The sequence below is a fragment of the Apium graveolens genome, unplaced genomic scaffold, assembly GCF_009905375.1.
Source record: "Apium graveolens cultivar Ventura unplaced genomic scaffold, ASM990537v1 ctg8591, whole genome shotgun sequence".
NCBI classification, from domain to species: Eukaryota; Viridiplantae; Streptophyta; class Magnoliopsida; order Apiales; family Apiaceae; genus Apium; species Apium graveolens.
Window position 1 is genome coordinate 21321 of NW_027421309.1, and position 15706 is coordinate 37026.

Here is a 15706-nt window from a genome sequence, read left to right on the forward strand (position 1 = left end):
TAAACCATTACAACTAAGGTCTTAAGGCCATAACTATGCACCATGCTCAAGTAACCATTAAAGAACATGATAGATCATATAAAGATGACATACTATTTATCAATTATCATGATCCAATCAAGAATAATAAATAAGTAAAGCATATGTCATAAGCACAAATTAAAAACGAAACCCTAAGCACGCGGATCGAGCCCCCCGATGGCGGAAATTTTTGCAAAATCAAGTATCAGAATACTAGAAAAACATGTATCAGAATACTATTCCAGAAGCATGTATCAGTATACACACGATCCATATCCCAGTTACCAAAAACGTGTATCAGTATACATATTTTAAGAGATCGCATACATATGAGTTATGGCAGATCTTAAACATACTACTATCATCATATAGATCATTAACAGATTCATCATATCATTCATATAACATAACTGTTATCATGGCAGACTCATATAACATAACTGTTATCATGGCAGACTCATCACACATGCATACTTGTAAAATACAGTAAACACGTAACCAAATCAGCCCCTTATACACGTAGCTCTGATGCCATTTATTGGGATCCGAAGGCATAAAAATGCAGCGGATAAACGTAAATAAAACAAAAATTTTGAAACCCAAAAACAGGATCCATGTATAATTATGGGCAGATTATGGAGATAACGAATCATACCTTTCAAGAGATTAACTTTCACGAACTCAACGGAGATCCTAGCTATCACGCTTTGTGTCTACCTCTCGGAGAAACACCTCTATGGTATCCACACGAGCACCTTCAAGAACGTCTCACGAACTTGACTACGGAATGGATGTACAAGCCTCCTTCTTGACGATCTGAATTACCTCTGCCTCTCTTTGTTGCTAGGGTTTTCTTAAAAACGTACAAGCCTCTTTAACCTCTCATTATGTATTTATAATGACTGATTAAAAAGGCCCATAATAGCAAAGCCCAACCCTAGTAGGTATTGGATTAAATAATAAAAATGAATTTCCATTATTTAATTAATAACTAAGTCATACTTAATTATTATGGGCAAAAACATTCCTTTTAATTCGAATTTATATTATCTCAATTAAGTCTTACTTAATTATAATAAAATTCAAATAATCATCAATTAATTTAAATCCATAATTGAAATTAACTATTCCATTAAGTGCTCTATTTGTGCGACCCTATAGGCTATTATTTAATTGGCAATAATTTTATTCTCTAATAAAATTATAAATAATGAGCGGTATCTAGTAATACATCATTGTTACCCAATTAAACAATAATTAAATCGTGATTAGATAAAACCTTTCGTGATTAATGTTTTTCGTGTAATATAATCCCTTTAACCATACATATTATAGATTAAACTCGAGGCATGTATTTAGTCATCCTCTTCAACATTTAATCCGGGTTTACTTGATCCATGAGTAGATTATCGAGATAAATTATTATTTGAGCATGGCCATGCTTTTATAATCTCACTCAATCAAGAGGCCAATAATATCTCTCCTAATTATAGGAGGGTTAAATCCTTTATCTATCATTCATATTTCTCATACGACTCATGATATACCCGATGTCCACTTTTATCATCACCCGATCAAAAGTAACTTTTAATGTAGTTAAAGTATATTAATCCTCGTATAGAAATATAATAATTTCAAGTCAAAGGATCGTTACACCATTATCACTATGAGTCTTTCTTATGACTTTATTAAACATGAAGAATCTCACTATGGGTCTGTCGAGTACCATGTACTCTCACATGTACCTATGTATTGACTTTAGTATCCCCATACTTATAACCAATGAGATGTGGTTATCTTGTCAAACAACCTACTAGTCTATCTATGTATTATTATTGTCCTATATAATAATACTCGACTAGGGACCTTTAAGAATATGATATATTATATAATCTCAAGTTCAAGTCATGTATTTAAACTATACAATTTGTATCATGATTCTAAGGACATTTATTATGCTAACAAAATATCGCAGTAATTAAGGTCATAATAAATATATTTATTGAATGATCAACTGACATAAAGAAAAAAGAATAATGTATTGCCTCTAGGGCACCTACACTAACAACTGCACGGTCAGGCCTAACCCATCAAAAATCATCTACTCATTTTAAAGTGATGTGTAAATTTTATTAGGTCAAATTAATTACTTTATACTATAAAAAAATAATAGATATCCAGGTGCATTTCCTTCTATGTTATCATATTCTCAAACAAGATTTGCTAATCTTTTAGCAAACAAATTTTATTATATGTCATATCATATGTTTAATTGGATAAATGATTGAACAGATGATTGTTATCGCGCTTATTATCCGTAATACAAAGTAACGCTTATTTTTCTTATATACATAAACTTGAGGTGAAAGTTTTAGACCAGGGAGGTCCTATAACAACCTACAATGCCAGGGATCAGCAATATTTAAACTATACGCTATGTACATTCATATTTGTAACTGCTGCTATCTTGATGTAGTAACATTGCTCAAACATAATATTTCAGCCAACTGTCTTGTTTTATTCAATAGTTTGATCTTTAAATTCGGAACTATCATGTAGTAGAAGTACATATATAAAACGTAGCGGTTTCTGAAATAACTAGACATAATACCTGTCTCTCGAAGATTTCTAGCAAACAACTTTTCACATTATATATGATGTGCACAACAATACAATACAATTTTCTAGCAAACAACTTTTCCATCATTTCTAAGCTTCTATTTTCTCGTCTCATCTCCCTATCCTCTTTGAGTTATTAATCCAACAAAACAATTAAGTATATTCACATGGAGCTGAACACGTTACATAAATTTTAGATTTAAAAATAATTTACTTAGCATAGACTGTTTGTTGATTTTGTTATTTTTTATTTTAGAAACTTGTAATGACCGAACTAAATGTATGGACAAAAGTTGTTTTTTTTAATATTAAAATAACTTCGAATCACATTATAATTTATAATGATCGAAATAAATATATGCTCAAAATATATTACTATATAATATACATGAAAAAATGACGGGTCTAAGAACCAATATCCATCCCTAGTTCCCCCAATAACGACACAAGAATATCAATTTTTATTAACTAACCGTAGTGTACCAGATATACCTGGAGCCCGACCAAAAAATGATAATTAATTTATTTTAAATATAACATTCTCCAAAATCTTATAGTATGTTTTACAAAAAAATATTTGATCAGTTGTCATCTCCAACTTGAATGTAATTTTGTTTACAAAGTTAAACTTGATACTCACAACTTATTTATTCGTAAATGCATGCGATTTTTACACAAATTTATATATTGTTAGTTGTAAATTACTTGGGCATATCTACTGGATTAATATATATGAACCTTTTTTTGTCAGGTTAATCTATGAACTTAATAACTACAAATTTTAAAAACAGACCATATGTAACTATGGGCATCAAAATTAGTGGAGCTGCAGTACATATTTATATATATATGCACTTACTATGGACAATTTGTGATTACTAGAAACTTTTTTGTTTTTGCTAAAGTATGATTAGTTGAACCTTGCTTGTTTGCATTAATATATAGGAAAATGAATATTCAAGCAAGATTAGAGACTGTGGAACAACTTATAAATCGTGTACTTGAGTACAGAACTGAAAGCCCACTTAGAGAAAGTTATGTACCAACAAGTCACAAGTCACTCAAGTTAATAATTACAGACTACTGGGCACTACAGGGTCAGGCCCAACCCATCAAAAATCATCTACTCATTTTAAAGCAATGTGTATATTTTATTTGGTCGATTAGTTACTTTATATTATAAAAAATTAGTAAATATTCAGGTGCATTTCCTTCTATCTTACAATGATCTCAAACAAGATTCGCTAATCTTTTAGCACACAAATTTTATTATATGTCATATCATATGTTAAATAAGACAAATGATTGAACAGATGATTGTTACAGCATATCTTATCGCGCTTATTATCAGCAATATAAAATAACGCTTATTTTTCTTATAAACATAAACTTGAGCCAAAAGTTTTAGAATTATCGTCTCACCACCAAGGAGGTCCTAATAACCTACAATACATATGTAAAGTTCTATGGAGTCCACCTTTTAATTGGAGTCCTCGGAGTCGATATATGTTCTGCAAGTAAAATATAGCTTACAATATTGCAAAACATTTTATTTTTCGACAAACATCACTATTCTATTAAAAATCTTGTAGATTGCATACATTTTACAAGCAGGACATTGCAAAAATATATTATTCTACAAAATATGTTTAATTTGCAGAACATAAATGTTCATGTTGCAGAACATATTGGAGAACATACATATTGTACTGTAAATATATGAGATTTGAATGATTTTGTTGAAGTTATGCTATTTGTGTAACATGTTATGCAAAATAACACGTTTTACAATATATTTTATTTGCAGAACGTAGATGGACTCCGAGGACTCCGACAAAAAGGTGGACTCCATAGAACTCAGCCCGTAAAATGTATGCAATCTACAAGATTTTTGATAGAATAGTGATGTTTGTCGAAAAATAATATGTTTTGCAATATTTTAAGCTATATTTTACTTGCAGAACATATATGGACTCCGAGGACTCCAATTAAAGGTGGACTCCATAAAACTTTACTCATATATATATATATCTGGTGGATACTTTCAAATCCACCAAAATTTTTTAAAGCCTTTGTTTTTATTACTTTGTGTTTTGATTTATATAACTACTTCATTCCGTAATCTGCAAATCAAAAACTTATATATTTATCGAGTTAGAACTGTTTTTAAAATCTGTAAAAAGTAGCCAGAATTACATTCAACCCCCCTTCTGTAATTGTTGTTGTATTGTTAGGGAATAACAGACTTTCAATTTAGTGACCATTTTGATATTTAACTCAAATGGAAAGGCATACGGACAATTCTCAATGGATCCAGCCTTATCTTCTTTATATAACAAGAAATCAGGAGATTGTGATTCCCAGGGATTGAGTCCATGGCATAGCTGATATAAAGTTACACTGACGATCCAATCAAGCACAACCTTTTAAGTTCCTCTTTCGTCCAAAATGTGAAAATTGTTGTCACGAGCAGGGCTGTCACTGCTGCGATGACACAGAGTATGATAGACACTGTCACACTAATTAGGGGTGAGCAACGGGTCAGAACCCAACCGAGCCAAACCCGAATCGAAAGAACCGAGAACCGAAATAGGAATATTTTGAGAACCGAACTAGACCCGTTTATATGTAAGAACCGAACCGAAACCGAATCGTAAAATTCGGTTCGGTTCGGTTCTGAACCGAAATAACCGAATTTATATTTTCATTTCATATTTATTTATTTTGCATATTATTTTATATTCTAACTTTTTAAATTTTGACTAGTTTTGATTACGTTTTAACGGTAACTTAGTAAAAGAAGATTTTTATTAGTGGCAGATCATTTTGAATTCAATTACTTTCTAATATTTAAGAAGAAAAATATTCATAAAAATATTCAAAACTCCATAAATATTTAAAGAAACGAGTAATACAATAAAAATCATATTTTTCTTAAAATTTATTAAAATATTATAAATAAGAAAACATAATATGTAATATATATACATATATTTGTATATATTTTTGTATTTATTCATTTATATACGGTTCGGTTCGGTTCTTACGGCTCTAGAATGTTAAGAACCGAACAGAACCAAGAACCGAAATTTCTAGAAAAACAAGAACCGAACCGGACCCCAATTAGGTAAGAACCGAACCGGAACCGCAATTTTTGATCGGTTCGATTCGGTTCTCGGTTCCGAACCAGGAAGTGCTCACTCTTAACAATAACTTAGTTATAACATTTGAGACTTCAAAGTGAATACAGCGATTAAAGTTTAAGAAATAAACTAGCATAATAGCTCGTGGACGCAGGCGTCATTCTCTAGTAGTCATTAAAATACATATCGATTGTCATTTTGAATGTGAGATGTTAAATAAAAAAATTATTTTGTAATGAAATTCGTGCGTTCTTAATCATGCAAGCTAAATGTGAATGAAGTAGGATGACACCGGAAACTTCAAGTTGCAATTATCCATAACAACATACAATTACATCTATATATCTTTTACGAAAAGAAAAATAAATTTTAAAATGCAAAGTTCTAAAGTATGGATGTAGATAACATTATATCTTTTTATATTAAAAGGAAAACCATCTTTGTGGGCAATTCAGGATCCTTATAGTTTTTCAGCTTCGTACCATAATCATTATTGTCGTCAATTTTCGTAAGTGGTAAACACTACAAGACACAGGTGACATTGTATTTATCAAAGTGTTAGATAACGAAATATATTTGTGATTTTAACTTGGAATGCACAAAGTTTCGGAATGATATTCTTGATATAATATCAAGTATTTTAATGATTTTTTCAGTGTGTTAAATATTAAACTAGTCACTGAAATGGAGCACATATATCATTTTGTTCACCGATCTCAATAAGTTATCATTTACAGTCATTTAAGGTGGTCTAATTATTAGTTTTGTCACCTTTTAAATTTTAAATTAAGTGTAAATATATTTAAAAATTAAAAAATAAGAAAAAAATATGGCCATTAATATTATATACAAAGTTTTGTTCTTAGATTTTATCATGAAAAAAGACAAAAAAAAGTTACTTTTATTTTTTAATAAACTTTAGTACGAGTTTTATTAAAAAAATAAAATGTATACTACTTAATACTTTATTTGAAGTGTAGTAAAATATCATTTGAAACATCTTATACCCAATGTTTTGACTTTTTATTGATGAAATATTTTTTAGTGTTTCGGCTTTTTTCTTTGCAGTCTTTGATGATTCTGATTATGATAGATATTTTGAGTAGATGCAATCTTTGAGTTAAAAATTTATCGATACTAATTGTAGTTTGTGTAGTTACAATATTTATAGGTGTACAGTAATTGAAACTTGTTGTATGTGGAATCGACAATGTCTCAGTCCAATTTTATATCTATCGTATTAAAGTGTCTGTACAATATTATAATATTCATGGCGACGACGTGTAGTTAATAATATATATATATATATATATATATATATATATATATATATGTCGCATGAGATATGTATTTGAGAATATCCTTATAATTTAACAACTTATAATGTTCTCGTATGTTGGATGGTAAAAAGCGATCATATCCTTAATTTTCTATTCCATAACAAAACAACTCTCAAACATAATAAATAACAATTGATCAATTGCTTCAGGTACAAATTTACCAAACCTATATATTAATAGACTATGATATTCTTTGATCGTTAACAAAATTTAGCATCCTCCAAAATTTTATAGGTTAAAAAACAAAAAAATATGTGATCCCTTTTTATCTCCACTTAAATATAACAAAAATATGTGATGAATTCTTATCTCCACTTAAATGTAACATCATTTACAATATTAAACTAAATACTCATTATTAATTTATGCACGAATGCATGTAATTTACGCTAAATGTATATGTTATGAGTTTTATTTACTTATGCAAGCAATGGGGTTAATACAGAGCGGCTATTTAAAGGAAACAAAAAATTACTTGCAAAAAACACTCCGACTTGATATAATCCATTCATCTTAATATTAATATTTTAATGTTTTAATTTTGCCAAAAAACCGAAATAATGAAAACTCGTCTCTCAAAGTTTTCTATGATACCTTAGAAAAAAAGTTGAGACAGTTTTTAAAATTATGTATCATGCCAAATTCATAATTAAACTTTTTAAATTTCAATAAATTTAGAATTATATAAAATCATAAGTTATTTTGTGATCGTTATTACAAAAATCATGTTTTTGTGATATTTCCCCAGGTCTGCTTATCTTTTTTCTAGTTTGGATATTTAATTGTTTATACGTTTTTGAAGTAAATAAAAATTTGACTGCCATTATTGATAATACTCAAAAAAAATTTAAATACAAAATTCAAGACGAGATAAGAACAAAAGGACCTTAGAACCAATTAGTAAATGTTTACGTTCTAAACTTATAAATAAATTTTGATATATTCCCGAAACACTTCGCATCCCTTCAAGCACAACATTTTTCTTCTTTTGTCCTTGATCTGAAAATGATTAGACACCGAGTTTTCTCTAGTAACTACGAAGATTTGATAACCTAATTTTCTTGTAGTAATAAGATATTGTTCTAGAAGGCGGAAACATGTGTATTGGCGCCACGACCAAAAGATTTTACACAAGCCTCGATATCTTTGTTATCCGGGCCTGTAAACTTAATTTTCGCTTTCTTTCATATCACTGCTACCACATCTTTAATGGTACCATTTTCGAATTTCCCATATCCTAACAATTCAGTATATTCACATGGGACCGAACCACGTTACATAATTTTTAGATTTAAAAATAGTTTACTGAGCATCATGTTTATTGATTTTACTTTTCTTAATTTTAGAAACCTTTAATGATCAAACTAAATATATGGATAAAAGTTGTTTTTTAATTTAAAAATAACTTTGAATTAATCTCATTATAATTTATAATGATTGAAATAAATTCATGGTCAAAAATATATTACTATATACTGGATATCAATTATGAAAGATGAGTGATATCGATAAAACAATACTCCTCCCTCCAACGATAGGAGGGTATTAATTAATTTGGAAGAGATATGTGGAGGCCCCCCAATATTAATTTAATTTAAATATCACTTTCTCCAAAATCTTATAATATGTTTAAAAAAAAATATTTGATCAGTAGTCATCTCCAACTTAAATTTAATTTTATAATTTTAAACTTGATACTCACAACTTAGTTATGCGCAAATACATGTGATTTTTACACAAATGTATTTACTGTGAGTAGTAATTAACTTCGGCATATCAACGGGGTTAATATATGAACATAATAACTACAAAATTCCAACATTTTTCATAAACAAATCTCATGTTAATACAGAACAGCTCTGGTATAAAAGCACCATAATAAAGAAACTAGGGGCATTAAAATTAGTGGGACGGTCAACGAAGTGTTGGCGGACCGATTGACCTCTTATGCCTCCTTACGAGATATCGGGAGTTCGACTAATGTGTGTGCGTGTGTAATCAGGAAAAAAAATTAGTGAAACTAGAGTACATTTAAATATTTGCACTTACTATGGACAATGTGTTATTACTTGAAACCTTTTTGTTTTTGCTAAAGTATGATTTGTTGAACCTTTCTTGTTTGCATAAATATATAGCAAAATGAATATTCAAGCAAGAAACTGAAGGATCAGAGACTGTAGAACAACTTATAAATCCTGTACTCGAGTATAGAACTGGAACATAGTTCAGCCCAATTAGAGAAAATTATCTACCAACAAGTCACAACTCACTCAAGTATATAAGTACAGACTACTGGACACTGCAGGGTCAGGCCTAACCCATCAAAAATCATCTACTCATTTTAAAGTGATGTGTAAATTTTATTAGGTCAAATTAATTACTTTACAATATAAAAAAATAGTAGATATCCAGGTGCATTTCCTTCTATGTTATCATAATCTCAAACAAGATTTGCTAATCTTTTAGCACACAAATTTTATTATATGTCATATCATATGTTTAATTGGACAAATGATTGAACAGATGATTGTTACAGCATATCTTATCGCGCTTATTATCCGCAATACAAAGTAACGCTTATTTTTCTTATATACATAAACTTGAGGCGAAAGTTTTAGACCAAGGAGATCCTATAACAACCTACAATGCGAGGGATCAACAATATTTAAACTATACGCTATATACATTCATATTTGTAACTGCTGCTATCTTGATGTAGTAACATTGCTCAAACATAATATTTCAGCCAACTGTCTTGTTTTATTCAATAGTTTGATCTTTAAATTCGGAACTATCATGTAGTAGAAGTACATATATAAAACGTAGCGGTTTCTGAAATAACTAGACATAATACTTGTCTCTCGAAGATTTCTAGCAAACAACTTTTCACATTATATATGATGTGCACAACAATACAATACAATTTTCTAGCAAACAACTTTTCCATCATTTCTAAGCTTCTATTTTCTGGTCTCATCTCCCTATCCTCTTTGAGTTATTAATCCAACAATACAATTAATATATTCACATGGACCGGAACACGTTACATAAATTTTAGATTTAAAAATAATTTACTTAGCATAGACTGTTTGTTGATTTTGTTATTTTTTATTTTAGAAACTTGTAATGACCGAACTAAATGTATGGACAAAAGTTGTTTTTTTTAATATTAAAATAACTTCGAATCACATTATAATTTATAATGATCGAAATAAATATATGCTCAAAATATATTAGTATATAATATACATGAAAAAATGACGGGTCCAAGAACCAATATTCATCCCTAGTTCCCCAATAACGACACAAGAATATCAATTTTTATTAACTAACCGTAGTGTGCCAGATATACCTGGAGCCCGACCAAAAAATGATAATTAATTTATTTTAAATATAACATTCTCCAAAATCTTATAGTATGTTTTACAAAAAAATATTTGATCAGTTGTCATCTCCAACTTGAATGTAATTTTGTTTACAAAGTTAAACTTGATACTCACAACTTATTTATTTGTAAATGCATGCGATTTTTACACAAATTTATTTATTGTTAGTTGTAAATTACTTGGGCATATCTACTGGATTAATATATATGAACCTTTTTTTGTCAGGTTAATCTATGAACTTAGTAACTACAAATTTTAAAAACAGACCATATGTAACTATGGGCATCAAAATTAGTGGAGCTACAGTACATATTTATATATATATGCACTTACTATGGACAATTTGTTATTACTAAAAACTTTTTTGTTTTTCTAAAGTATGATTAGTTGAACCTTGCTTGTTTGCATTAATATATAGGAAAATGAATATTCAAGCAAGATTAGAGACTGTGGAACAACTTATAAATCATGTACTTGAGTACAGAACTGAAAGCCCAGTTAGAGAAAGTTATGTACCAACAAGTCACAACTCACTAAAGTTAATAATTACAGACTACTGGGCACTACAGGGTCAGGCCCAACCCATCAAAAATCATCTACTCATTTTAAAGGAATGTGTATATTTTATTTGGTCGATTAGTTACTTTATATTATAAAAAATTAGTAAATATTCAGGTGCATTTCCTTCTATGTTACAATGATCTCAAACAAGATTAGCTAATCTTTTAGCACACAAATTTTATTATATGTCATATCATATGTTAAATAAGACAAACGATTGAACAGACGATTGTTGCAGCATATCTTATCGCGCTTATTATCAGCAAAATAAAATAACGTTTATTTTTCTTATAAACATAAACTTGAGCCAAAAGTTTTGGAATTATCATCTCACCACCAAGGAGGTCCTAATAACCTACAATACATATATATTTATAATATAATATCTTGATGTAGTAACATTGCTCAAACATAATATTTCAGAGAAGTGTTCAAATGAACAAGTCTAATCTTGTTTTTGTTCAATAGCTTGATCTTTAAATTCGGAACTATACTGTAGTAGAAGTACATATTTAAAACGTAGCGGTTTCTGAAATAACTAGAAATAACACTTGCCTCTCGAAGATTTCTAGCAAACAACTTTTCACATTCTATATGATGTTCACAACAATGTCATCGGAACTTAAAGAACTGTATACCGAGTTCCTCTTAGGCCGTGCACACTGCAGAAGGCGTTCACATAGGGGAGAAGTCCCAATGCACCAGCCTTGCCTTATTCAAACATATATATAATAAATTAGGAGACTTCCGGGGGTTGAACTCTTGTCAGCTGATACAAACAGACACTTAAGCATCCCGTCAAGCACAACCTTTTATCATCTTTTGTCCAAGAAGTGAAGATGGTTCAACAACGAGTTTCTCTCTCGCAGATGTGAAGATTAAGACAGTTAATTTCTCATGTACGGTAATGCAGTGAGATATTGTTCTAGAAAGCTGAAACATGGGTATTTTCTTCATTGTCGCCTGAACCTGAAGATTTTAGACAGGCCTCAATATCTTTGCCATTTGAGTCTGTAAACTTGAGGTAGTTTTCGGTTTCTTTCATATCTGTGCTACCATTTCTTCGATGGTACCATTTTCGTACAGAGTTTGGCCTTTTGTCACTTATGGCAATGGCAATGTCATTCGGGAAAAGGTCTTTAGGCACAAAAGCATGGAAAATTGTTGTCACGAGCAGGGCTGTCACTGTGAATGTTACAACGACACAAAGTATGATCGACAGTGACTTGGTTATAACATTTGAGACTTCAAGTGAGTACCTAAGGGTTGCAGTGGCAGCACCGGTCATTGGGAAAGTGTAGGCCCACCAAGCCAATGAAAACCTATAAATGACGAGGATATAAACCTCAAAACCTCAGACAGTTATATTTTGAAGGAATCTTAAATACCAAATACAGAATTTATATTGGGGAAAATACCTGAATCCTCGGAAGAAATTAACTCGAACAGCCTGCAGAACAAAAAAAGGGATGGACTATTAGCCAACAAATATTTGAACTGAACAAGTGAAATAGGGGGAGCATAACACTTCTTTACCCTTGGCATCATCATAAAAGGGGGAGAATGTTAATCCGTGATTTCTGATGATGCATTGAAGAAGTCTACAACAATTCAGATTGTTAGTTAGTTAGATAAGTATTAGAGTTTTGTTTAAATGTTAACTTAGTTAACTGGATAACCTTTGACTTATCTTTTCAAAACAAACTCTATCTTAGATAAACCTAACATATTTCAAATTCCTTATCTCTCTCAGGTTTATCTCTTTCAAGAAACAAACTAACGGATTACTTGTTTTATACATTCAAATATTTCAAACCTAATCTTATCTTTTATTATTTTTAAAAGAGTTTGAAATACATTATATCCGTTACATGTTTTCTATATAAACCGACTTGATATTTTTCAGAAACATACAACTCTCTGCACTTTCCATCTTATATCTTTCTGAGAAAAACATCCTCTTAATTACATTCATTGATTATCCAGTTAATTAAGAGTTTATAGTCGAGTTATAATCTTTCACATTATTATCTTTGTATTTGAAAGAAAGGTGTATTGTATCACTTGTCCCGGGTTGTGGGAATATTGATTACAAGATCAAGGCCAAGTAGTTGTGTGCTAGGGAAAGGGTTCTTTCATTCAGGGCCAAGATTGTAATCAAGGAAAGTTTGTAAGTACTTTATTTAAGTGGATATAATACATTCTCTATGCTAGTTGGCATGGGGACTTGGATGTAGGCCATAGACTAGGTATAAGGGCCGAACCAAGTGAAAAGATTTGGTGTTCTCGCATTAACATATTTCTAGCATTGCATGTTTATATTTCTGTAACTTACATTTTGCTGAATATATAGTATCTGTCTCATTCAGTTACAGCCTGTCTCATTTGCTAAGACAAAAGAGACTGTCTCATTTATGAACAGTTGCACTTTAACTAATTCTGTTGAGCCTACGAATTTCATTTGGTATCAGAGCGGGTGCATTTAATTCTCTTTTTAGTGTTTATTTTGCTAGCGATCCATGGCTCAACCAGATAGGTATTCAAATAATTATCCACCACTGCTTCATGGTGCTGAAAACTACAATGATTGGAAGTTTCATATGAAGATCTTTCTCCAGCGTGATGCATTCGAATGGGATGCTGTGGAAAATGGTTTTACAATTCCCATGAAAGAAGGGAAGCCAAAATCTCTCAAGGATCTTTCTCCTGAAGAAGTGAATGCAATGAACTCCAATGCTAAAGCGATGAACTCACTTCTCAATGGCATGGTAGCTACAGAATTAAGAAAAGTTTCAGCATGTACTACTGCCAAGCAGATTTGGGATACGATCAAAGTCAGCCACGAAGGCACGTCTAAGGTACGTGAAGTAAAATTAAGTATGTTAATGAGTGACTATGAAGGTTTCAGGTTGGAAAGAGATGAAAGCGTTCGAGATGCTCAAGGGAGGTTTCTGACATTAATGAACTCCATCTCACTTCTGGAAAGGATCATTCCTCAATCTGAGATTAATAGGAAAATCCTCAGAGCAATGCCAAAGAAATTTGCTCCAAAGGTTACAATATCTTAGATCCAAATATGAAAGTTTAAGTCATCATGTCAAGAAACAACCTCCAAGTGTTAGTTTCCGGAAATTATATCAAGAACATATATAAAATATGCCTCAAACTTTCCATTTTCTAACAATATGTACTCATCTCTTACCTCAACATCATCACATTCTTCTTTTATCGTCATATCCACCTCTAACGACCTCTCTCCGGACAGTTTCTCCTCTCTTCTCTTTCTTTTCCATTTTTACACTTAGACATCATAATTTTCCATTACAAGTTATTTGATGAACCAAGTCAATTCAAATCTCAATTAGCATCATTAGTTCTCCACCATCTTCAGTTGGTGTTATTTTTTTACCCTACTCTCGTACTCGTAGCTTTGTTTGACTTGGAAATTCAAATGGTAAATATACATAAATTATTGGAATGGATGTAAGATTCGCTGTCATATTTTGTGTACATGGTTTACCCCTCGTGCTCTTGAAGTAAACACTCTACGTTTCACGTGTACGTTGTTAAGTCTAATGTATCAAAATTATAGGAAATCCTATTTAGCATATGAATGTGATAAGTTGTTGATATTCACATATGAGAATTGATTCGATATCTGGACTTGCGTGAAACAAATATACGCTGATATGTGCGACGTATTTAGTTGAGACAATATTTGTTTACCGTATTTGCTCGGGACTTTGGTCAGCTCCATCCGGGATTTTGGTCATCTTCATCTGGGATTCAGCAATTTCTACAATTATTTTGTATACATACTATTTAAACATAAATCTAATTCAAGTTAACTCTTTTTGAATGTTTTGGTGAAATTTAAATCAAGAATATTAAATTTATTTTTACTTATCATATATAATTGTCACAGCCCGCACTTCCGGACTATTAATTCTAAATCCAAAACTATTACAAAATACAATTTACTAATTCCATATCTCTATTACAAATGTGACTTACAAAAGCGCAGTTAACAGATTTCCAAAAGTCAATCCAATTCAATCTTAAGTCCTCTAAACTCCAATGTTATCCAACTCGAAATCTTAAACGAAACCTGAAATATTAAAAGAATGGCTACGAAGCCCAGCAAGTACAAATTGACTAACTAGTTAACTGGAAAATAATGCGTGTTTTAATAAAACGATTTTTCTCAAAACAATAATAATTTTGTAAAATAATTTCTAAAGTAGGATCCAACCCAAAGTTTTATATTTTAAAATTCAGAATTTAATACAAAACAGAGCATATTTTATAACAGATCAGAACAGAATAAAACAGAACGAAACGATATTCTTATTAAATACCACAGTCTTGATCTACGACCACACTTTGCCAGTAGCCGACATCTTATTCTTATTCTTATAATTATTTACCACACTTTTCCAGTGGTCGGCATCTAAATTTCAATAATTACGCGCCCTTAATAGGTATTTAAAGTTGGACACTAGTGCGCCTACTAAGGGTATCTAAGGCTAGTTCCGGAACTATAGTGTAAATTATGAACGGGTTCGAAAAGACTGAGTTTCAAAAGATTCTTGTATCTTATGTCTTATACAGTTTGAAACAAAATTCTTATATCTTA

The 15706-nt window shown here is 30.7% G+C and overlaps 1 protein-coding gene across 1 annotated transcript; it reads right to left on the bottom strand.

Moving 5' to 3' along the window:
• Positions 1-11995: 11995 nt before the first annotated feature.
• On the bottom strand, positions 11996-14305 carry LOC141705141 (S-type anion channel SLAH3-like). Its single transcript, XM_074508214.1, has 3 exons — positions 14273-14305; positions 12489-12520; positions 11996-12392 (listed from the first exon to the last, which is right to left on the bottom strand). The coding sequence occupies exons 1-3, from the start codon at positions 14303-14305 to the stop codon at positions 11996-11998; spliced, it is 462 nt and encodes a 153-aa protein (XP_074364315.1).
• Positions 14306-15706: the final 1401 nt, after the last annotated feature.

What these genes read in the sequence shown, in the direction of transcription:
- LOC141705141 (XM_074508214.1), bottom strand. Translation starts at nt 14,305, where the DNA reads ATGACGATAAAAGAAGAATGTGATGATGTTGAG. An exon ending in AAGAATGTGATGATGTTGAG is followed by an intron (nt 12,521 to 14,272) that starts GTAAGAGATGAG and finishes TTTGTTCTGCAG; the next exon opens with GCTGTTCGAGTTAATTTCTT. An exon ending in AATTTCTTCCGAGGATTCAG is followed by an intron (nt 12,393 to 12,488) that starts GTATTTTCCCCA and finishes CGTCATTTATAG; the next exon opens with GTTTTCATTGGCTTGGTGGG.